Here is a 24,051-nt window from a genome sequence, read left to right on the forward strand (position 1 = left end):
CTGCAAATGCATGTGGGTCACACTGCTTTAGAATTTAAGAGTTTGTGCTGTAGATTTCTAATGTAATTCTCTGGCTCTCTCTACCTGAAGGTTGAAAGGTATGGGCAGCAGATGATTTTTATCACCAGGTCACGTATTGATACAAAGCCAAACAAGCCGACTAGATGCTCTTGAAATTAATGATGTCCTCACAGTGAAAAATCACTTTTTAGTAAAAAGAATACATTTTATTCACATTTTCAAGGTCTCGGAGCAAGATGGGGGCAATCAAGCTTCCCTACTCAGTTCAGTCTTGGCAGGGAGTATTCCTTTAAACTCTGGGATGTACAGATACACTAGGCATGGGTGGCAACCCTAAAGGGACTCTAGGTAAGTGGAGTGAGGTGTCAGGCAGAGGAGACAGTGTGGGGGTGTTGGTCTCAGTGTGGGGGTGCAGGGGGCTCAGAGTGATGGGGAGAGGCACTGTGACGGGGGTCTCAGGGTGGGAGGAGGCAGGGTGCTGGGGACAAGATGGCCTGAAGGTCGGTTTAGGGACTGTGGGAATGGGCCAGGGGCAGTTGGGGGGGCTGAGGGGGCGGTGTTGGGGTGGGGGGAATGGACTGGGGGCAGATTGAGGGGCGGGGTAGGGGGCTCGGGGTGGCCTTAGGGGCGGCCAGGAAAGGCGGGGTGAGGGAATTGGGGGGGCGGCCCGAATGGCAGCTGGGAGAGGCGGGGAAACTGGGGGGACGGACTGAGGGGCAGGGGCGGGGCCGGGTGATGGGGGGCGGCCCGAGGGGCGGGGCAGGCCCAGCGGCGGAACGGGCGGCATGGCGGAGGCCTCGGGTTGTGCTGGGCCCTCTCTCCGCTATTTCTGCACGGCCGGCCGGGGCCTGGAGCCCTTCCTGCTTCGGGAGGTGCGGGCCCGGCTAGGGGCCACGCAGGTGAGGGGCCTCGCTTCGCCCGGCCCGCGCTCGGAGCGGTCTGGGCAGGGTCTGGCCCGCGGGTGCCCCGGGAGCTACCCGGGGCTGTGTGGAGGGATGCGGGCCTGTGGGGGGAAGTGGGTCCGAGGGGCGGAAGTCTGGGTGTATGGGAGTTGAGGGGTGAGGATCGGATGTGGGGGAGTCGGGGGATATGGGCCTGATGAGGTGTGGGGGGGTGTAAGGCTGTTGTGGAGGCCTGATGGGGAGGGGGACCTGGGGGGCTGCATGGGGGTTTAAAGAACAGGAGGACTTGTGGCACCTTAGAGACTAACACATTTATTTGAGCATGAGCTTTCGTGAGCTACAGCTCACTTCATCGGATGCATCCGGATGGGGGTTTAAGGAGGTGGAGGCTGTTGGGAGGGAGAGGGGGTTGGGCTCTAATGGGATAGGAGGCTTGGGAGATCCTTTTGTTGAGTTTGTCCTTTGGGTCTCACCTGCTCCAACCTCCCAGGGAGGTTTTGGGTCCTGTGCACGCCAGGATAAAACATATAGTTTTGAAACATGTTCATTTACTGTTAGCCAACATGTTTTTTAAAACCTAGCATAGATGGTGGCTTCCCTCTGTCCTCTAATATGTATTATAATACAACTTGTGTGTGTACCTGTTGGCTCACTCTGTTTGGAAATACATCTCTTGCCCATGTCTAGCCAAGTTCTAGGTGACTGGTGAGCGGGTGGGACTTCTGAGGGAGAAACAGACCCTGCAGCCCTGGACAGAGGATGTGAGTTTTAGTTGGGCAAGTTAAAGGTGGTGTGGTGAGACTGAGGTATCTTGTTGCTCAGATCTATTTCTCCACAGTTTTGTTCATGCATAACATAAGACCATAACGGCTATACTAGGTCAGACCAAAGATCCATCTAGCCCAGTATCTTATCTTCTGACGGTGGCCAATGCCAGGTGCCCCAGAGCAAATGAACAGACAGGTAATCACCAAGTGATCCACTCCCTGTCGCCTGTTCCCAGCTTCTGGCAAACTGAGGCTAAGGACACTTCATTTAAGGTGCACTTCTCATGTGAGGGGGCATGTATCTGTTTCTTCTTGTGCCCTGTTCACAAAGAAAAAACATCCATCCTTTTGTTATGGCTGCTCTTGATGCTTTTCTGATTCCACTTGTGTAACTTGAGTTAGCTGTTATGTAACCCAGGTTACAATAGGACTGACTGCCAAACACGATTGTAAAAGTATTAAACTATGTCTATACTAGGTGCTAAGTGGCATTTCAAGTCATGTTAGCAAACTCAATTACCCTAATTTGACTTTAAAACACTTGTTATTCCTACCTCTTCATGCCTGACTAATAGTTGTAAAGGTTCTTCAAGGTGGTTTTTGCATATTTGCACCAGGTGCTACTGGAACCTAGCTATGCTTATTGGTCATCCCAGTCTTCAAGAAAATCTTCCCCTTAATCTTCATTTGACAACTTGTATGTTACAGATCAGAGCTTAAAATTTCATGTCTTTTTCAAGGCCTAGTTTATCATCATTTAACTATTGGGCATTTAGCTAAATTTAAGATAATATTTTCCCAATTAAGCAGTAGTCTGTTTTCTTGGAGATATCCAAATAAAGCAGCCATTCTAGATCCAAAGGAGTATACTGTATTAATATCTTGCGTTTATAGTGCACCTGTTTGTCCCAAAGTATCTCATACATTACCCCCATGTGATGAGAACTGCAGAAACCCCTTAAGTGAAGGGCAGCAGTCAGGTGGTAAACAGTATGCTGAGCAAAGGAAAAATGTGCAATGACCCTGGGGAAAACCCCCAGTTCTTACAAAGTGCCTCATGGGTTTTAATGTCCTCAGGTATCTAACAGATTGAGTTGATAAGGGTTAGGGTTAACCCTAACTCTAACTGTATACTAAACTATATTGAACTCAATATATTAATATAGTGGTGCTCTTCATTGTACACCTCTGCTTACTGCGGTTGGATGGAGTCAAAGGAGCCAGAGCACTTAATATGAGGGTGTGCAACCGCATGGTAAGTTTCTTTTGGTGGGCCTAAACCAAATCTAGAGACTATTTTTTAGACTTTTTCTTCTTTTTGTTAGGTGGAGTATGTTTCAGGAAAAGTATTCTTTACCACCAATTCTGAGTTGAGTAAATTGAAGATGCTGAAGTCTGGAGAACGATTATTTTTGCTGCTGAAAAAACATGCACCAATTTCTCTCTCTAGAAATAAAGGTACTGTTGATTATTCTTTCTCTTTCTACACACAAAATATTATGAACTCAAAATACAAGTTGAAATCTGATTTGGAAAAGAATTCCATAATTGTTTTCAAATGCCATAGTTTTAATTAAGTAATAATAAGACTTTTTTGTCCAAGGACATTCAAGTACCTTTCGACTCTGAAAGGTTAATATAAAAAAAAAAAATCACAACACATAACAGGATTACTCTTTTTGTAAGTGTAGACCTTAGCAACAAATACTCTTGGAGTTTTTAAAGACTTTTTTCCTCTTGAAGGCTCATTTGATTGCTTAAACTTTTTTAAAAATTTGCCTTTTGGGCTGATATCTTTCAGGTCATCTCTCCACTCAAGTGATTTTTTTAGAAAGATTGCACAAAAGCAATTCAGTTGTTTTAATAGAGAGAATGGGGAGGAAATACATTTTTAAAGTTTATAAACTTTTTTGTGTCTTTTTTAATAGCTCTGACAGCTTTGTGGTTTAGAATAGTCCCTAGGTCACAAATGTTCCTGTGAGTGGTCAAGGGGAAAATCCATTTTGATTTGGCAGAGTTAGAAGTGATTTAAAAAATAAGACTTGTTTATGCACTCTCTTTATGTAAAGAAACTAATGTTTCATTCTAACTCCTAATGTTTTGCAGGCACTGCACATACATATTTGTGTAATTTCAGTGGAAAGTTTTTAAAGTTGGGGGGTTGGAATCCACCAGAGCTCTGAGAAGTCCTGCCCTGTTCGATGGTATCAATTAATGTACACACTCAACAACCATGCCCATTTTTAGATTCATGCATTACTATACTGCGAGGGGACATAACAGTTTTCAAGTACATAAAAGGTGGTTACAAGAAGGAGGGAGAAAAATTGTTGTTTCTTGACCTTTTAGGATTGCACAAGAAGCAAAAGGGCTTAAATTGCAGCAAGGGCAGTTTAGGTTGGACATTAGGAAAAGCTTCCTAACTGTCAGAGTGGTTAAGCACTGGAATAAATTCTCTAGGGAGGTTGTGGAATCTCCATCATTGGGGATTTTTAAGAGCAGGCTGGACAAACACCTGTCAGGGATGGTCTAGCTAATACTTAGTCCTGCTTTGAGTGCAGGGGACTGGACTAAGTGACCTCTTGAGGTCCCTTCCAGTTCTATGATTCTATGATACTCTTTAGTTGTATGGCTGCTTAGTTTTTTTTCCACAGGGCTCCTGCCTCATTTGGTGCTCAGGTTAGACAGCTGATGAGTTAGGGATATGTACTGAATGAAACAGATTCTGTTGAATTCTGCCAAATTATTTTTTCATATATCATGGTATAAATCTGGAGCATTATGTATAATGAGTGAGAGGAATAATTTTCTTGGCAGTTGAGTGGATTTAGGTATATAAACTGAAATGGATTATTTGTGGTATGACGTTTCAAATGTTATAAGTATCTGAAAAGATTAGATTCAGATAAAAATAGTGATGATAGAATTTGATTAGGAACTCGAAAAATATTCTAAAACTTTTCATGAAAGATCAAATTTATCCATGGACCTAAAGTTCAAAAAATAAATAGAAGTACCTAACTTACTTTCATCTGTGTACTGAGGAAAACTGATGGTCATAATACTTGTACTAATTTTATTCCCCAAAATTCAGTTTCTCAATATTTTACTCTAGTGAAGTCAGTGGAACTACTCATGTACCTAAAGTTAATCACATGTTTATATCTTTACAGTTGGGTTCCTTTCTTCTTATTCTAATTGCCTGTAATAAAGGTTTTGTGGACTAACTGCTGTTTCCTTACACCTGTGGAGACTCTGGTGTTGCTGTGGTTTAAATATGGTCATAAAATTTAGCTTTGCTGTTGAAATTTAGTTAGTAGTTCTGTTGATGGTGCACAAGAAGGAATAGACTCCAGTTCCCTCTTCTGAAGATGTGTAGGCTCTGCAATGTAACAAGAGTAAAATGTAACTTAAAAAAATTCAAGTTAGTGGATACTAGTATGTGTCTGAATCCACATAGGGAAACGGATCTGACTTTTGGCCACTTTTCAGAGTTGAACAGCATTTCTAAGTGCCTTATAAAGCTGAATAAGCATTATCCTTATTTCACAATAGGGGCAACTAAGTGACAGAGAGATTAAGTTGATTTATCCAAAGGCAAAAAACTAGTAATTGGTAGAATAGGGTAAGAGCCCAGTTCATTTCAGCACACTAAGCTAGCTCCAGAATTTGGCCCATTGCCATGCAGAGCTCTCTGAATATCTGAGCAGAGGGGAGAGCTATGGGCAAGGCCAGGACAAAGCAGGACATGATTCAGTTAACATCACCTATAACCAAATCAGATCAGAATTGCAATACTTACATTCAATAATTGGTGCTTCAGGAGTTAACGAATTCACAAATTTACAGAGTTAATTCTTTTTAACATCTGTTGTCTTAACTCCTTTTGTATAAAATGTTTTAAGAAATTTTGCTGTAGAAAATTCGTGTGGAAACTGTAATGATCCTGGCCCTACTTATTGTGCTGATTTTGTCATGTGTGAATATGTACTAGCCCTGAGTAAAAGTAAAATTTCTTTATCTGTGAAAATGAATGGATTAGACTTTTTGTAAGGCATTGATATTTCATTTAACGGTCCTAGGAAATAAGTGTTTAATATTCCCAAACATATACTTTAATGTTGATTAGTAAAAAAATAAATTGTGTGTATTAAATGTTAACACAGAATAAACTAAGTTCATATCTCTTTTAGGAAAAGTATTTCATGAAATTCAAAAACTTGTAACTGAGGACCCCAGATGTTGGCTGGATATTATTTCCATTTGGAAACATCTTCATGGAAATAGGGTCAAACAAGGAAACATCTCTAAAGAAAATCCAAAATCCCTAAAAAGAAAATCAGAAGAAGAGATAAGTATCATAACAAAAAACCAGAAGAGAGAGCAAATATTAGAGACAGTTTCTGATGAATGCCACGTGGAAGAGCAAAAGAAAAGTGTGGTACTAGAAACAAACAACAACATGGATTTGTTGACTGAAAGCAAAACTTTTCTAGAAGATACATCTGAAAGTAGAATAGAGAAATCCGTTGAAAGCAATAACCGCAGCTTCAGTTTCAGAGTTTCTTGTCGCTGTAGTGGAACAATTGCAAAAGTATTTACTTCACAGGTATGACAAATCAAAATTCCTGAAGGATAGAATGAATTGTACATTTTAAAGGTGCGCTGAAATACCTAATAACTATGTGTATTAGGTTAGTAAACAGATCAGTAATAGTTTCTAAATTGCTTTCTAAAAGCATGACTATTCATGGTTAGTGTTAGAGAACCTTGAATAAAAACACAGGTATTGCTCATTTCAGGGCATTTTTAGGGCAAAATAACTTTTCAAATGAATAGTTTCTATCGAGGATGTATTATATTTATAAGTAATACATTTGTGCATAAGGGATGCAAAAAAGCAACATATCTGTTCCATTTATTTGAGGTTCCATTTATTTTACTTGAAGATGGGCAGAAGTTTGGTTCTTTGGGAGGTTTTTCCATTGAAGTAAGTGCACAGTAAACTGTAAGGCTCCAGTCCCGCAAACACTTAGAAATGTGCTCAATTTTATGCACAGTGTTTTACATTTATTTCAGGCTCTACTCGTTCAAAACTTTCCAGAAATTTGTGGATAGTGGCTATACACTAGGTTAATCTATCTAAAGGTATGCTGAACAGCAGGTGTTAAGAGCTTTTCAGATCAAATGAGTTTTCTGTGGGAGTTCCTACAGTGGTAATGTGGCCCCAAACAAGTCCAGCTGGCCTATAAGCAATTAAACTGAGGATTCTGGCTATTGATGGGAGGGACTTTCCCAATCTCTGAGATCTTGGAATGTTGGTGGTCCTACCGCCTCAGACTGCAGTGTGTGGGGCTATGCATCAATGTTAAGATGATTCTTCCCAATTATATAAATGTGGGATGGGAAAGGAATTCTTGGCCTTGTAGCACACTTGTTCGTGAATCTCAGGTGAAAGCTGTCAGTTTCTTCCCTATCTGAGAGCAGTCATCAAGTAGCTAAGGAAGAACCTGCTCATGTTCAGTGTGTTATCCCAGGTCATTCACTTAATTCTAATCACTTGGTCATATAGCAGTTGAGCAAGCAGGAATCAGTGACTTCACTCCTGAGAAGAAGACAGGCTTGTATAGCCAATCTGTGCATTATATGGCTGCTGCTGATGGAGCAATCCTCTCAGAATGGGTGGAGCAGGCTATATAGTTTGGAGTTTTGACAGTGAGGGTAATTAATCATGGGAACAATTTACCAAGGGTTGTGGTGGATTTACCATCGTTGACACTTTTTAAATCAAGATGGGATGGTTTTCTAAAAGATATGCTCTAGGAATTATTGCAAGGAACTTCTAGGGCTTGTGTTATACAGGAGGTCAGACTAAATGATCACAGTGGTCCCTTCTGGCCTTGGACTCTATGAATCTGAACCTATGAATCAGAGTCATGAAAGCTTAATTTTGGCTAGATAATGGCCTTTAATATGCAGCTTTGTTTATGCTTGCTAAAAAGGGAGAACTGCTAAAGAGCTGTGTTGAACCAATGAACACCATTTTCTTTTAAAGAATTATGGTACAAAGGTTGTAGAAATGACTAGCTCCAATGGGGTGTTATGAGTATGGAGACTTTTGCTGTAATACACCTCTACCCCGATATAATGTGGTCTGATATAATGCGAATTCAGATATAACGCGGTAAAGGAGCGCTCTGGGGAGCGGGACTGCTTTACCTCGTTATAGCCGAATTCGTGTTACCGCAAGCGGTTCCTCTGCGCGCCCCCCCCGCCCCAACTCACCTCCACTTCTCCCTCCCTCCCAGGCTTGCGGCAAGCCTGGGAGGGTGGAGAAGCAGAGCTGCGGCACGCTCGTGGGAGGAGGCGGAGCAGAGGTGAGCTGGGGCAGGGGGGCCGCAGCAAAGGGGTGGGGCGGGGGGGCGCAGAGGAACTGCTCCCTGCCCCAGATCACCTCCGCTCCACCTCCTCCCCTGAGCGCGCCGAGGACCGCGTTATATCAGGGTAGAGGTGTACTTTTGCTGTATTTTAGTTGCTGGGCAACTAAAATGATTAGGGGTTTGGAACGGGTCCTATATGAGGAGAGATTAAAGAGGCTAGGACTTTTCCGCTTGGCAAAGAGGAGACTAAGGGGGGATATGATAGAGGTATATAAAATCATGAGTGGTGTGGAGAAAGTGAATAAGGAAAAGTTACATACTTGTTCCCATAATATAAGAACTAGGGACCACCCAATGAAATTAATGGGCAGCAGGTTTAAAACAAATAGAAGGAAGTTCTTCTTTACTCAGCGCACAGTCAACCTGTGGAACTCCTTGCCTGGGGAGCTTGTGAAGGCTAGGACTACAACAAGGTTTAAAAGAGAACTAGATAAATCCATGGAGGTTAAGTCCATTAATGGCTATTAGCCAGGATGGGTAAGGAATGATGTCCCTAGCCTCTGTTTGTCAGAGAGTGGAGATGGATGGCAGGAGAGAGATCACTTGATCATTACCTGTTAGGTTCACTCCCTCTGGGGCACCTGGTATTGGCCACTGTCGGTAGACAGGATACTGGGCTGGATGGGCCTTTGGTCTGACCCAGTATGGCCATTCTTATGTTCTTATTAAGATCTACAAAATATATTTTAAAGAAACTGAAAATGTCCCTTCACTTTAGGGATGTAAAAGGTTAACTGGAGCGGATGGAGCCATGCTACCTGGCCAGAGTTGCACCGCCCAGCTGGAGCAGGCCCAGCTGCTTAATTGGTTAACTGTTTAAATGACATATTTGTAATCGTTTAAACGGTTAACTTTTTAAATGGTATTCACAGCCCTACTTCACTTGTGTGTGCCATATAGATATTGGGAAGAAACTAGTCAGTGTTTTGATATTCACAAGTAAGTAATGAATCTAGTTACCTAACAGCTCATAGGTTGTGCTTTTTAAATTTTTTTTTAAACTTACTCGATAGTTCTGGTCTAACCCCAGAGTCAGAGACACATCTTTGTTCATTAACAATTAAGTGGATATTTTAATACTTTTTGTTCCTGTTAGCCATGTATAACTAACACAGCTGAAAGAGAGCGGGATTTTATTCCTTCTTGTAACTGACTGCAGTTTGAACAATGAAACTGATGATGTGCAACTGTGCAAACATTGAAAGTAATGGGGGGTTGCATAGCTAACTCTGCAGTGGATGGACTTAAATTCATTGCATGTTTTAAATAAAAGGAGTATTTCTTGAAATCTGCAACCTCTCTAAAATCAGAATGAACTGTAAGTGTTCCCTTTGCAGAGGTCTTATTTGGCCTGCAGAATCTCTGGATGATGAAGGGAAAGAATTAGCTTGTCTCACAGTGTAGGTGGAGTTTACAGGGCTGGCAGGTTGGGGAAGAATTCTACCCCCAATGACACTTTTATAGCTGTGTTTCAGAGCAGAATACCTTTATAAGATGCTGAAGAAAGCAAACTAATTGCCAGTTTAAAAGTAAGTAGTTCTGCACTAATACTTAGTAATCAAATTGTTAAATTTCAGTTGTGGTATTAGGACAAATGTTTTGTTTGGCTTCTTTGTATATGTTCAGATTCAGAGCTGCTAATGTTATATTTCACTATATAGTCTTGCCTTGCTTGTGAATTCTTTAAACTCTAACATAACTTGTTTTTTGTCATTTTGTAACTTAGATTCCTTTTAATCTTAATGGCTTTCAGTGATAGTTTTGTTTTTAGTTTTTTTGGGGTGGCTTCTTTTTGTTTTTTGTTCTTTCAGGAGGTGGGAAAAGTACTTGGAATAACTCTTATAAAACAGCTTGGATGGAAAGCAGATTTGAGAAACCCTGATCTAGAGGTAATGAAGTGGTTTGTTTACTGAATTCTCTAGTTTTAAAATGACACTGTCAAGTGCTGATTTGACATGACTTATTTCACTGTTCATATTGTGGTTTTAGAGTGTGTGAGATAGTGTCTATAGGCCCCACTCTGAACTAGGGCTGGGAGTAAAGCAATACTGGACTGGGGAGGCCTCACCCCTCAACAGGTGGAGGGCATGTTCCCAGTGGGGGAACAGTTTAAAAGAACACTGGTAGCCAGGAAGTGGGTGAGGGGAATAAGAAGCACACAGCTCCAAGAAGCAAGGCTGATGCTGAGCTGTGCCAAGAAGACAACAGCTTTGTGTGGGTTCATCTAGCAGGGGGGACCGAATCCCCCCCACTCCTCCATTTCTTTGGGATTTGGAAGCTGTCAGAGAGAGTGACTGAACAGGACACTAACAGACTAAGGAGAGTCTGCTAAGCCTATGACTATGCGCCAAACTGAGGCTCCATACTGGTAGGAAGTGACCAAATGGAAAACATAATTTGGGGTACCTCAATAACTGGACTGGACACTTTTTGATAAACCCCTGGGTCAGGACCTGGTGGAGTGAGTTGGGGGCCTGATCCCCCCCATCTTGGCGCTTCCCCCCCCCCCCCACTTCTGTGTAGTGACACAACCTGTGGGGAGAAATTGGCACATGTGGGGGTGATTGAGGCCATACATGCAGAGCCCCATCTGGGATGAACAAGGTGGCAGAAACCGAAAGGCCACTATCTGACCACTAAGCCAACTGGGCATTGGACCTTCCTGCTTCAGTATAGAACATTTTCATTACTTAAATATACCAGTATAGGATTCTCCCTCCTGTGTTCTTGTTGAAAGACTGTGTAGAATTCCCCTCACCTTTGCTACTGATGTGAACAAAAAAGTACCAGTAGTCTTCTTGTGGCACTGGGGAAGGGGACTCCCGTATACCTATGAACCAGTAAGTCTGGTAGCAAAGGTTCTGACCAAACCCAGAAGGGGTGAAAGTTCAGTCATCCTGATAACCCTGTACTGGCTCAGACAGAGTAAGTCTTCAACCCTGCTCACAAAAGTGGTGGGAAGTCCCATTGGACTAAGAGTCTGTTCACATCCCAGCCCAAATCTCTATCCCTGTTGATCTGATTCCTGAAAGGATGACACTCTGCAGGCTTGATGTCTTCAGCTAGGTATTCCAAACATCCTGGCTTTTCTAAAAGAATCTACCAGTAAGACTTCCAGCTCTAAGTAGAAAGGATTGCTCTGTGGTGCAGTGAGACTCACTGTAAATGATGCGTGCAAACTGCTTGCCTTGCCTTTATTTTTCTGAATCTGTATTAAAGACTGGTTTTAATCCAGGTGCATTTGACAGCTGTTTCAGCCTGCCATGAGCTATTTGAAGGTAGACCATTGTCTCTGCATCCCTTATCATGAAGTTCATGCAGGTCTTGACACATTTTATTTCCATTGTGTGCCCCCCCAAAAGAGCCCCCTGCATAAGGGGATATTTATTTGGTCCTGAAAACCTCTTTTTGAGGCACTTTGTACTTGTGAGTTCAGCTTTCTTATGTGGAAGGTTAATTTCCTGGTGGCAGTGGATTGTCTCATTAAGTGAATATGCTTCAAGCCCTCATGGCTGATCCACATTCATACTAGATTTTACAAGTTATTGCTGTAAACTCTCCCAAAGATCCTTGCCAAGGTAGTGATTGACATCAACCTTTAATAAGCTTATTGCCCTTGCTGCAATTTTTCCACAACCATATGCCCATCGTAATGAAGTTCTTCTCCACAAGCTTGATATGAAAAAGGTCATTAGGGTTCTGCTTGGAGAGGACTGAAGACCTTAGGCCATCCAACTCTGCTTTGTCAGCAGTTCCCTAGGTAAGGCTCTCACTAGGAGGACTTAATGTCTAAATGGTTGTCTGATTGCATTTTATAGTGCAATGACCTAACTGGTCAGGGATGCTTTCTGGGGAAGAGACTTCCATTGCCAACCTTAGAAATTCATTACGCACACCTGTATGTGTACATAGTCAAGGAACTACATATTTGCTATGTGCAGTTCTAGGGATGGTACTTTCAAAAATACCAAAGTTGCTTAGGAGCACAAGTCCCAGTAAAAGGCAAGGGGACTCTTAAGTCACTTCAGTGCTTTGAAAATCCCAGCCCTAAGCAGTAGTGCTTTGTTTTGAAGGAATCCAAGTCCTGCAAAACCTGCTGGCGAAGTTGGGAGGAAATTTTAGTGTCTAAGAATGTTCCTTGAACTATATTAAAAAATTGGTCCTTCAAAGATATGAATGCCTCATGATGAACTCTTAACCAATGTAGAATGTCTTTATGGCTTGTTTAAATGTTACAAATTCTTTTAAAACTTTCCTATTGTGTTCTTTATTTAAAAACGATAAGATAATTTTTGATACTATAGGTTTTTATTGATTGATCTAAAACCCCAAATCCTAATGATAAAGGTCAAATAAATAGCATCTTCGATGCCTAGTTTCAATTAGCAAAACTACCATCACATTTAACTTAGAAGATCCAAGTTTACTTTTTAATGTAATTTTTTTTCCCCTTTCAGCTCTTTGTACATCTAAATGATATTTACTCGGTGGTGGGGATTCCTGTCTTCAGGTAAATATTTTTATCACCAAATTCACAAATAACAGTTCTATAGTATGGCTATTAATTGTCTCATTTTATAAATAAGTCCTGGCAGCTACTGTGTATAAAATATTTTTCTTAACTTGTATCCTTTGGGCTATTGTACATCGAGATCATGTACAATCTGTCTAGAGTTGACTTGAAATCTTGGCCTAAATGTCCAACAGAGCAGCCTAAAGCTAAGGCCATACTTTGGCACCTAAATCAAAGACCTGATTTTCAAAAGTGCTGAGCAACAAGTCACACTCCCTGGTCCCTCACTGAGTTTCCTTTTCTATTGGGTTCCCATAATTGACTATATTATGATTTTTATGCATGACAATTTGCATTTTTACAGAGACATTCTTTTGGATTCACTTCTTATATGGAGTGTTTTAGTTTGGTATCTACCTCTTGTTGTTTGCAGACTTCCACTGGCGACCAGAGAGTATATCCGAACTGCAGGACTCCGATCTACTGTAGCGTGGGCTATGGCATCTCTTGCTGAAATCAATGTAAGCAAACACTGACATAGATTATTAATAGTAGCAACAGAGGGGCCTGCATAATGATAGGTTCTGTTCCTCAGAGAGCTGAGAATTTCATGATCCAGTTAGTGGAGGCAGAGATGGCCTTACAAACACTTGTTAGAGGAACATTATGGATATACTTTTCTCTAAAAGTGCCTGTCCTAACCAACACACCTGCCTTAGCTTTGGATTTCAGAAAATGTAATTGAAGGCATCTCAGTGATTCTTATACTTCTGATGTCTTATGGTAAGTCTAATCTTGTAAAGTGCTGGTTGCTGTCAGTACTTATTGACTTCAATGGGAATTTATGGGCATGCATCATGTCCCAGGGTCAAGCTCTGTCAAAGAAAATAAGTCAACATCTTTTTGCTTTGAATACAATACCCCATTTGTAAGAGCTGCAGTGCTGAATCACACCCAAAGATCTTGCCTTTGAAGAACAAATTATACTGTTAAATGTGTAAAAAAATACTCAGTATGTTTTGTTTGTTTATAGGCTGGTGCATTTGTTTTAGATCCTATGTGTGGATTAGGAACAATACTCTTGGAAGCTGCAAAAGAATGGCCTGTAAGTTCTACAGTCATAATAGGTAGGATGTTTCCAAGATAGCATTAAATTAATTTATTTTATATTTGTAAAGCATTGTAACCACCAAAAGTGTGTGTTCTTGTTGGAAAATCAGCCAAACTTTTCTGGAAAAGTTTGCAGAATTTTTAAACTGAGCTTTAGTTTAAAACTTCTCCAAGATGTACTTATACAAATCACTAACTCCTGTGCACCTGTTCTTGCAATTGTCCAAATTCATAAATAGAGATTCTCATCCCTGCTCTGGCCCTTTTGTGCTAGTTACAGGGGTCTCCGCAGCATAAAGGGGCTCTAAAAGCCCTGGATTCCGCCAGATTATTCCCTCAGCGCAAGAACTGTAGGCTGTCAACCCCCAGAGTATGACAGGGATGATGTCACAGGGCAATGCACTGCAGGGTTCTGAGTAGTGCAGCTGCTCATAGGTAGCTGTGGAAAGGCTGTTGTAGCTTAGCACCTAGGGCTATCTAAATTACTGCTCCCTAAAGCAACCTGGAATTGCAAAGCTTAAAGCCACTTTTGTACCTCTTCTCTCTGGACTTTATATTCTGCTATTGTAAGAGCTGCAGCACTGAATATCACCCAGAGGTTTTGCCTTTGAAGAACAACTTGTACTCTTAAATGTGTAAAAATATTCAGTAATATGTTTTATTCTGCATAATAAATTTTTTCTCCTTTTTCCCTCCAACAGAATGTACATTACTTGGGTGCTGATATAAATGATTCACAGCTACAAGGTGCACATGAAAACATTAAGGCTGCAGGCTTGATGGATAAAATTGAGTTACTTAAAGCATCTGTCATAGGTAATATTTGAGAATGACAAAGCATGTGTTAAGGACTCTAACCAGAGTTCTAGAACTATACAGAAAGTGTAGTTAATGCTGAGAATCAAAGTATACTAAAACCTTGACTCTTTTCATACATGATTGGTTTGACACTTTCCTTTATGTTCATGACCTGCTGTTTTTCTGTTCTCTTCCCCTTATATTTTGACAAGAAACTTAACAAAAGGATATTGTATATATTCATTTCCAGGGTTTGGCAAATCACTACCGTTACTCTGTATCTTATGTGAAATTCCCAGTCAAAAAAAGTCATTATTTAGGTAAAAGTTCTAATTAACTATCATAATACAAAGATAAATCCCTGTGATCTGCAGCTTGTAACTCAAATTTTTCTGCAGTGATAACTTAAGCCAATTGATGAATCATTATTTTTTGCAGTGGATACATTTAATGACCCTGGCCTTTTCCTGGAAAATGCTATCGGTTTGTTCTCAATTTATGGGCTGATTTTTAGGAGAAGATGATTGCTTTATGATTTGATACTTAATGTGGACAAGTTCTCCAAATCTGGACCTGAATTACCCACATATGAAAACTCATTACAGCAGTTAGCAAAAGATCTTCTCTATTTGACACCTTACCTTGTATTCAGATGAAGAAGAATGTATAGTACTCCTTTCCTTGTAATACCTGTTTCTTACCTGATTGGTTTTAGAGCCCCCACTGGACTTGGCTTGGCTTAGGATACTTAAAATTAGAAGTATTCTGAACTCAGACCATACCCTTGTTGAGGAAGTAATTGATGCCTTGTGGTTGTATCTTAGTCATTGGTCAGAGTATATTAATTCCACAGTTTTTCAAAAGAATGCATAGCTGGCTATTTCGCTCATAGACAAAACAATTTACCATACATCTTGGTCCAAGAATGTTCTGGGAAACAGCTATTCTCAGGAGACTAGCCTTTTCATATAGCTTCAGTAAAAGAAAATAATCACTTAGAGCTGGCATAGAAAATTCAGGCGTTCGGAGCAGCAATTCAAAGAAAGCAGCTCAAAATCAAAATTAAATTGGTTACAGCCATGCCTGCCTGTAACCAGATTCTATATGAAAGATCTAATGCATCACTTCCTTCAATTTAACATCTGCATTTGAGCAAATTATTCTTGTAAGTAAAGGGCCTGCAAGGTTAACCACATAACTCCCACTTTAAAACTCATTTGCAAACAGTTATTTACCTTGAGGAGCAAAACTAGTTTGCAAAAATGGAATTGTAGTGTTTCGTGTTCATTGACTCTAAGACATCCTGATCAGATGTTTTTACTTGCAAATTAACACAGTTTTTCTGGCTGCCAGCTTTGCAGACTCAAGCTGGGTGTATTTTTTCTATCAGTAATAAACATTCTGCAAGCTAAATCATGCCCTCATTTATACCATTGCCTTTAGTGGAATATGGGACTGAAGCTACGCTAATGGCACTGGTTTCTTTCTAGTAATGAAAGAGGATAGATAAAGATGTTTGTGGGGTTTCTTGTGTTCTAGGTTTCTTAAGTCTTTTAGCAGATACCATAGGTGTCCCCTGTCACTCTTGAGTGCCTCCTGTGTGGTGTTGGTGGATGAAATGTTTTATAACAGGGATTCTCAAACTGGGGGTCGGGACCCCTGAGGGGGTCATGAGGTTATTATATGGGGGGGGGGGTCACGAGCTGTCAGCCTGCACCCCAAACCCTGCTTCGACTCCAGCATTTATAATAGTTTTAAATACAAAAAATTGTTTTTAATTTATAGGGGGTGGTCACATTCAGAGGCTTGCTGTGTGAAAGGGGTCACCAATACAAAAGTTTGAGAACCAGTGTTTTATAACAATGCCGTAAGCTTGGAAGTGTGTAAGACCCTCAGGTGCTTACAATACATTCTTCCAGGTTCATAGCAAACTCAACAGGTCTTAGTGAAGGAGGTGAGCCTATGTCTACACTATGGATCTTATAGCAGCACAGCTGTATTATTGCAGCTGCACTGCTATAAGGTTTCCCGTGTAGCCTCTCCTTGCCAGCAGGATAGCCTCTCCTGCCGACATAGCGCTGTCCACACCAGCACTTTTGTTAGTGAAACTTGTGTCTGTCACGGGGGTATTTTTTCACACCCCTGACTGACAAAAGTTTTACCAAGAAAAGTGGTAGTGTAGATAAAGCCTAAGGCTTGTAAACCTGCTCCTTGATGGTCAATTTATATATTCAGTGGACTATTATCCTGTGGCTTATCTCCCAGTTTGGATCCCCAATATGGGAAAACAGTTCTCCAGTCTAGTTCTTCTTAGACCACTTCTGTAGAAAGTTGTCACTGATAGTTTATCTGCAGAGGTTGGGGGGATCTATGCTGTCAGATGCAAAGCAGAGAAAAGTTTATCTAGTTACTGTAATTCTTTGTGGAGACTGACATAAATTGTATACTCCCTTTGCACCATGTCTACCTTTCAAGGTGTGTCCATGTGAATTCTGTTGGAGTTCATGGCTCCTTATGAGGCAGCATATACATTGCCCCAATAGCCATGGCTTTTCGGAAGGTTCTGAACCCTGTGCTGAGGATATGCACTCCACAAGAGTGAGAATCTTTGCTGTCAACCTGCTTGAACCATGGTTGCTGCTCAGTCACTGTTCTTTCTTAAGTTTAGCCAAATTTAAGAATCAAACTTCTGTTTTGCAGCATTGCCATTACCTTCAGAAAGTGTTGACGTTGTGATATCGGACATTCCATTTGGGAAAAAGTTCAAGATAACAAAAGACATAAAGCTTCTACAAAATATTCTTCGAGAAATGGAAAGGTATGTATAATCTTTGAAACACTTTAGGGTATTTTTTTAAACTCTATACTTGTTTGTAATCTTGAGCATAAAAAACTGTACTTTAAATGAACCCTCAATTCTGTGGTCTGGACCCAGAAAAGTTAGTAATTAAATATGTGTATGTTGCATACAATTATTCCTCACAAATGCACTTCTCCAGAGCATCACCTTGAGGTGTTGCATGTCTTGCCTTGCAATCTGTGGAAGCTTTGACATCAGTAAGAGCTGTCAAAGCATGTATGTTGTATGTTACGTCCTCGAGGCATTCGTTAACTGAGGGGTTACTCTTTCCACAAGTCAGTGTGGTGACAGAACCTTCACCCTTCCTACTGTTTTCAGGTAGAGGTTATTTTGAAAGCTGGCTGAGTTTTCAGAGATAGTCTGAGAAGCATACAGCTGTCAAAGTTTAGACACTCATACCAGATGATTCTAAATGGTTTGTTTTTGTTGATGCTAGAGGAGTCTTAAGATGCATTTGCAACAGTAGAATAGTAAAGACCTCTTTACCTGTCATCATAAATGTTGACAGGTTTCCATGCCCCCTTTCTGGTTTATGTCACACGCACTAGTCTCATTTTTAGAGGTGTATACTGTTGGCTTGGTGACCATTTTAACATTTCTTTTATAGGGAACACTAGGACTGCTTGTGTGGGTTTTTTTTCTTCACATTTAGAGCCACTTTAAAAGTTAGAGGAAAACTGAATTTTTTAAAGAAGAAATTATTCCTTTATTTTCTAAACTATTTAAAATGTGTAAAAAGCTCAAAGTGTTAAGGCATAAATATGATAACCCCTTCTTAGATTTTTTAATGCGTTTTTTAAATAAAGACATTAAATGTTAACAGAACATGTTTTTGCAGAGAAAATGAAGGGGAAAGTAAACGACACAAAGTAAGAGAGACAGATGTTTCTTCTGTTCCTGTTTTAAAACTTTCTCTGCAGCCTCTCACTTTCTTTTTTTCTGTAATAGCTGAAAGGCTTTTGCTTTTCTCAGTTGTTCTACTGCCTCTCTTACTTTCTTGTTTAACCACTCCCCTTTATTTTCTCTAAAACTGCATGTTTTGTTACTAATATTTGTATGCATTTTTTGAAATAAAGGCATTACTTTCATCTCTAAAAAGGCCTGTTATCATATTTGTCGTAATACTTTATTCCTCTGTTTACTAAACTTTAATTAAAATATCTAAAAAGCCTTCTGAAAAAACTTTCCTCTGAGCTTGAAAGTGGCTCTAAATGTTGGGGGGGAACCACACAAGCGGTCCTAATGGTCCCCATGAAAATAAATTTTCAAAATGACCACCATGCCAAAAATATACATTTCCAAAAATGAGACTGGTGGGCAGGACATAAACCAAAAAAGGGGAGTGTAGAAACTTCTCAGTTTCTATGCTGAAGAAAGGTAAAGAGGTTTTTACTAGTCAGTTGTATTTGTGATCCATTGCCCTATTTATTGGTAGCCCTAATTTTGGGAAAGAGAGGGAATTTACTTTAAGTCTCACTACAGTTGGAAGTGTAACTAGATTAATGGAATGTTTGTTGTATTAGATCATGGATTCTTAAAGTTTTGCAATCAGAACAAGTTTCAGGGGTTTGTGACCACCCTCCCTTATGTTATGGCTGTGTGGGAGGGGTCCTGGTACTTGAACCATTGTATTCGATTTTCCTTTTTTGTCAGACCAGACCGGTATTGATGTAATATCTGTTGTTTCTTTTTCAACTATCTACTCTATTCTCTTGTTGGCCTTGCTTAGAGTTCTGGTCTTGCTTTCTCTCTTGGTGGATCTTCTTGGGCAAAGATATTTCCTTGAATATGGGAACAAAGAAAAAAATTTGCTGGAGAAGTTTCACCAAGAGACTCAATGAGACCCTTTTATTCGATCTGCTGACTGTGAGCAGTTTTCAGATGGGGGCAGTTCCCCCCTGGGGTTCAAGCATTCCAGTGGCTCTTGTAACACTAGTTCCCAACAGGTAATTTATATAACTTGATTTTAAACTGTGCAATTTTATGTCACCTTTCCTCAGATTAAAAAGCTTTAGGAATCAATAAAACAAACTGAGGACAATAACTTAGATCTCAATGACTACACTTCCGATGTCATGAATCATACGTGTAGCTACACAATGCAGTGAAAAGCGGTCTGCGTCCACACTCACTATGGTGTGGAGCTACACAGCAGCAAGAGGCTCCAGCAGCACCCACTGCCAGAACCTTTCCCTGCAGCGAGGAGAGGCTCCAGAGCTGGAAGCCTGTGGGACACTACACTGCTAAAAATAGCAGAGTGGATGTGGGAGGCACTGCTTGGGCATGTAGAGAGCTTGTGTAGGGTGTATATTCTAGGGTTCAGTTATGGAGGTAACTACTCACCTAAACAGTGCTTCACCCTTTACAATGTTGTTTATGCCCACGCTCACTGGGCATGCAGTGTCTGTACTCTACACACCACTGTAAGTGTAGACTACCCTAAGGAAAAGGTCAGTTTAAAAACTCCCTTATTCTGTCATAGGAGATACTTCTTTTACATTGTAGTTTCAAGGCTCTGGAAAATCATTTCAAAGAGGTGGGCAAACCACATCTGGCCCATGGGACCCTCCTGTCTGGCCCCTGAGCTCCTGGCCCGGGAGGCTCGCCCCCAGCCCCTCCCCAGCTGTTCCCCCTTCCCTGCAGCCTCAGCTCACTGCACCGCTGGTGCAATGCTCTGGGCAGCCAGGCAACGCAGTTGCAGAGCCGCAGTCTGACTCGGTGCTCTCGACGGTGTGGCTATAGCACCGCCAGCCACCGGTGCTCCACGAAGCGTGGTAAGGGGGCAGGGAGCGGGGGAGGGGGGTTGGATAGGGATTGGGGCGGTCAGAGGGCTGGGAACAGGGGGGTTGGATGGGTCAGGGGTCTTGCGGGGGCAGTCCAGAAGGAGAGGAGGGGTTGGATGGTGGCGGGGGTCCGGGGGCAGTCAGGGAGCAGAGGGTGGTGGATGGGGCAGGAGTCTTGGGGGGGCTGTCGGGGCAAGAAGCAGGGGGGTCAGATAGGGGTCGGGCTACGCCTGGCTGTTTGGGGAGGCACAGCCTCCCCTAACCGGCCCTCCATACAATTTTGGAAACCCGATGTGGTCCTCAAGCCAAAAAGTTTCCCCACCCCTGGTCCAAAGCCTCCATCAGTTAGGTCTGGAAAAGGTGTCTGAGTGAGATCATCATTTCAGTATCAGAAGAAATGTCATCAGTACAGCTGGACCCATCTTTATCTATAGCAAATGCTTTTCATTTCCCCAAGTCAGAAGTATTACTGAGGCAAGAATGGTCCAGCTTCTCCATTTAGGGAAAAATTTAGAGTGGAGCCACAACAGTTTGCAAAAGGTTTTACTGATTATTATGAAACAAGAAACCTACGCATGTACTTAAGCATTTCACTGAATTAGGGCCATAGTAGCTAAAATCCCAGTGTTTCTGGGATCCTTGAAGGGTGACAGATACTGACTTATTCTTTGTTAAGGAGGGTCATAGCTCTGATTTTGATTGTGGGTGCCTAGATACTAGAGTAATAGGGGCATGAGGAGTCCATAGATCTAATGCACAGTCTAGCAACCATGCACAACTAACAGTTTGTTTTTTTTTTAAACCGTCAGAGTGCTTCATGTTGGAGGGACAGTTGTCTTACTTGTGAGTCAAGATCTCCACAGGCACATGGGTGGCTGTATTAGCAATTGTGTTGAAAATGACACCTCTTTGAACGCCACCAGTGGCAACAAGAAGGGAGCTGCTGTGGTGAAAGACTTGAATCCCGAAGAGAAAAATCAGAGTCCAAGAAGTATTTCCTCTTCAATTACAGGTGTAGAGACTGAACACTTCAACAATAAAACTACATGCTTTGGGTCTTTGGCAGCAGTAGAATCCTATGGAGTTAGCCTTGGGAAAACAGATGCTTTCATATACAAATATAGGAAGATACTTGCTGCTGGAATGCAGTAGCATTCTGAAAGTGAACATGGATCTTATTTGAAAGTATGGTCCTAATTTGGGGCCATATAGTGCCACTGGTAACCAAATGTATTTCGACAGTTTTACAGCATTCCTTCCCCCCGCCCCCAATCTAATGCTTTCTTTGCTAAAGAATTCAGTAGTCACAAGATGGCAGAGACAATCCTCCAACAACGTTAAGTTGGCCACAATAAAATACTGAAATGAGGCCAAATCCTGAGATCCTTACTCAAGCAAAGCATCCATTTACTTAAGGAGAAAAACCGAGCAAAGGCCTCATGGTTTGGTCCACACTCTTCTAGGAGTGATTTGCATAGGATTTAACTTGCTGCCACTACGGTGGAACTATGTAGGTTTGCTTTCCTAAACATTTACCTAGTCAGAATAGGAAACAGATGCACTCTGTCAGATCTGTTGATTGTATATTGATTAGTAATATAATTTAGTTTCCCCAATTAGCACTGGAATTTGATAGGTTATTGTACCAAGATAAGGCAAAGTATTATCAGAACTCCTGTTCAGTTGGGAGCCTGAACGTACATGGTTGCAACACTCACACTTAGGAAATCACACTGTATTTATAATAATTTTATAAATACAGTTAGCAAAGTCACAAACACTCTAAACCCTGCAAGGGAGGTAGAGATAGTACAGAATGTGCTGAGCATCCAGATACTTACACCATCCCTTGCAAAACAACCTGCAGTGTTAGTTATCTTCCCGATCAGTCATCATCTTGGCATCTCTCAAGGCATACAAGATGGGATACAACTTTTATAATGTGTTACACTTATGCCACCATGCGCAATGCAATACTCAGGAAAGGTTTCGGTCCCTTTTCCTTATTTGTAGTTCCTCACCCTAATGCTGGGATGCCCTTCTCCCATAGATTATTAATCCTTTTACCTCAATTTTATTAGCATATAGTTCAGTCAGTTACCATGGCATTCTTGTTGTCAGACAGCTGCTGATGTCCCTAGCTTAAAATATCTCAAGATGCTATAAACTAGCATCTCGTGGTTACTTGTCAACAGTTTAGTTTTTACAGCATTTTATTGTTTAAAATCATTATCTAGGGTTACTTTTGGTTAATTACCTTATACCTTAATGTAGCTAAACTATTGTCTTACTGGCTTTGTAGGCTCATTGCATTATTGCCTTAATTTACACTTAAGCCTCACCTTGTAAATATCTATACCTGTAGGCTTCAGCACTAAAGGGGATTGGAAGTCTTTACTGAAGTGTCTCTTATGAATCAATTTTTTTTGTAGCAATTACTTAAACAAAAATGTGATGTAAAACTACTAAAACCCATTTCTATTTTACTTTAGGTATATACAATCTTTTAATGTTAGAATAAATCTAAATATCTAGTGTTCTGTTGGTATGAGATCAGCACAGTGCTACTCATGTTCTTTTGAATAGCTATTGCAGTTTTTTTTTATTGACATTAAACAGCTCAAGGTTTAATTTATTGCTCACCAATCTGGAGTTAGAGGGTATCACTCACTTTTTAGCTGTTAAGGGTTAGGTCTGAGCACTCAGCAATTATCAGCTCAAAGGTATCACTCACTGCTCCCTGGCTACTGATTATAGCTCAGCACTCCGGTCTGAGGGGTTTTCTCTCACCAGTAAACGTTTTGGGGTTATTGCTCAGCAGTGTGGGGTTCAGGGTTATCTCTCCCTGGTTGTGTAGGCAGTTATGGGTCAGTGCTGAGTGTTCAACCATTATTGGTTTGGGTTATTGCTCATTGAAAAGGGGCTGGGCATGGGGTTACCACTCAACATTCAGTGGTTAAGGGTTGCAGGGTAAGGTTGATCACTCTGCTGTTATCAGTGCTGGATTGTCACTCAGTTCTCAGCATTAGGGGCTGAGGGTTGATGTTCATTGCTCAGCCAGTAGGGGTTATGGGTCAGGGCTGAGAGCTCACCAGTTAAGGATTCAGTATTTTTTCTCACTGAACAGTGTTGGGGGTTAAGAGTCAGCAATAAGCACTCATAATTTAGGAGTTAGTGGTAAATGCTCAATATTCAAGGGCTAGAGGTTATTGCTCACAGTTGAGTGGGTGAGGGTTCATGGTGAAGGTTTAGCTACAACCTCCAGCATTCCTGGCAAGGCCTGGGAGAGCCCTACTCCTAAAACAGACAAGGAGTTCTGTTAGGAAATTAAAAATGGCCATTCTGGGTCCAACACATCACTTCCCACATACCAACCCCAAAGGCTCAGTGCTATGGGCTTGGCATGGGACTGATATTGAGAACAAGAGCACACAGCAGGGATAGGAGTTGAAGTCACACTGCCCCGGTGAAAGGTGTAACTGAAGATGCTGCTGTTGGGCGGGTACCACAGCCTGGGTCATGAAGGAGAAAGGACACAGGGTAGATACCCAAAGCAAAAAGATTCCCACCCACTCCTGCTCTGGGAGCCAAATCTGAATATCAGGCCTCAGGGCATAGCACCTCTGCAGCAGCATCTGGACCCTTAGACAAAGAAATCCGTTCTCATCTTCCTAGGCTGTGGCCTACTAGCAGGAGCCAAGGAAATTGCCCTACCAGTCATCGTAATACCAGTGGAGGAAGACCTTAAAGAGGAAGCTTGGGGTCATGGGTGGGCAGCTAACCTAGGGAGAGCGCTGCTGCTGGCCTCTCAGCATGGATCCCTACGTGGATGCCACACTTCAGAAGGAAAGGGGCAG

At 41.5% G+C, this 24,051-nt stretch overlaps 1 protein-coding gene across 1 annotated transcript; it reads left to right on the forward strand.

Moving 5' to 3' along the window:
* The first annotated feature begins 774 nt into the window (after positions 1-774).
* THUMPD2 (THUMP domain 2 tRNA and snRNA guanosine methyltransferase) lies at positions 775-22,825 on the forward strand. The gene is made up of 10 exons (XM_048842219.2): positions 775-920; positions 3,016-3,148; positions 5,884-6,299; positions 9,942-10,019; positions 12,588-12,640; positions 13,077-13,164; positions 13,677-13,748; positions 14,455-14,569; positions 17,252-17,369; positions 21,004-22,825. The coding sequence occupies exons 1-10, from the start codon at positions 807-809 to the stop codon at positions 21,344-21,346; spliced, it is 1,530 nt and encodes a 509-aa protein (XP_048698176.1). The 5' UTR covers positions 775-806; the 3' UTR covers positions 21,347-22,825.
* Positions 22,826-24,051: the final 1,226 nt, after the last annotated feature.

This window comes from Caretta caretta, chromosome 3 (assembly GCF_965140235.1).
Source record: "Caretta caretta isolate rCarCar2 chromosome 3, rCarCar1.hap1, whole genome shotgun sequence".
NCBI lineage: Eukaryota > Metazoa > Chordata > Testudines > Cheloniidae > Caretta > Caretta caretta.

What these genes read in the sequence shown, in the direction of transcription:
- THUMPD2 (XM_048842219.2), top strand. Translation starts at nt 807, where the DNA reads ATGGCGGAGGCCTCGGGTTGTGCTGGGCCCTCTCTCCGCTATTTCTGC. An exon ending in AAGCTGCAAAAGAATGGCCT is followed by an intron (nt 13,749 to 14,454) that starts GTAAGTTCTACA and finishes TCCCTCCAACAG; the next exon opens with AATGTACATTACTTGGGTGC. An exon ending in ATTCTTCGAGAAATGGAAAG is followed by an intron (nt 17,370 to 21,003) that starts GTATGTATAATC and finishes TTAAACCGTCAG; the next exon opens with AGTGCTTCATGTTGGAGGGA.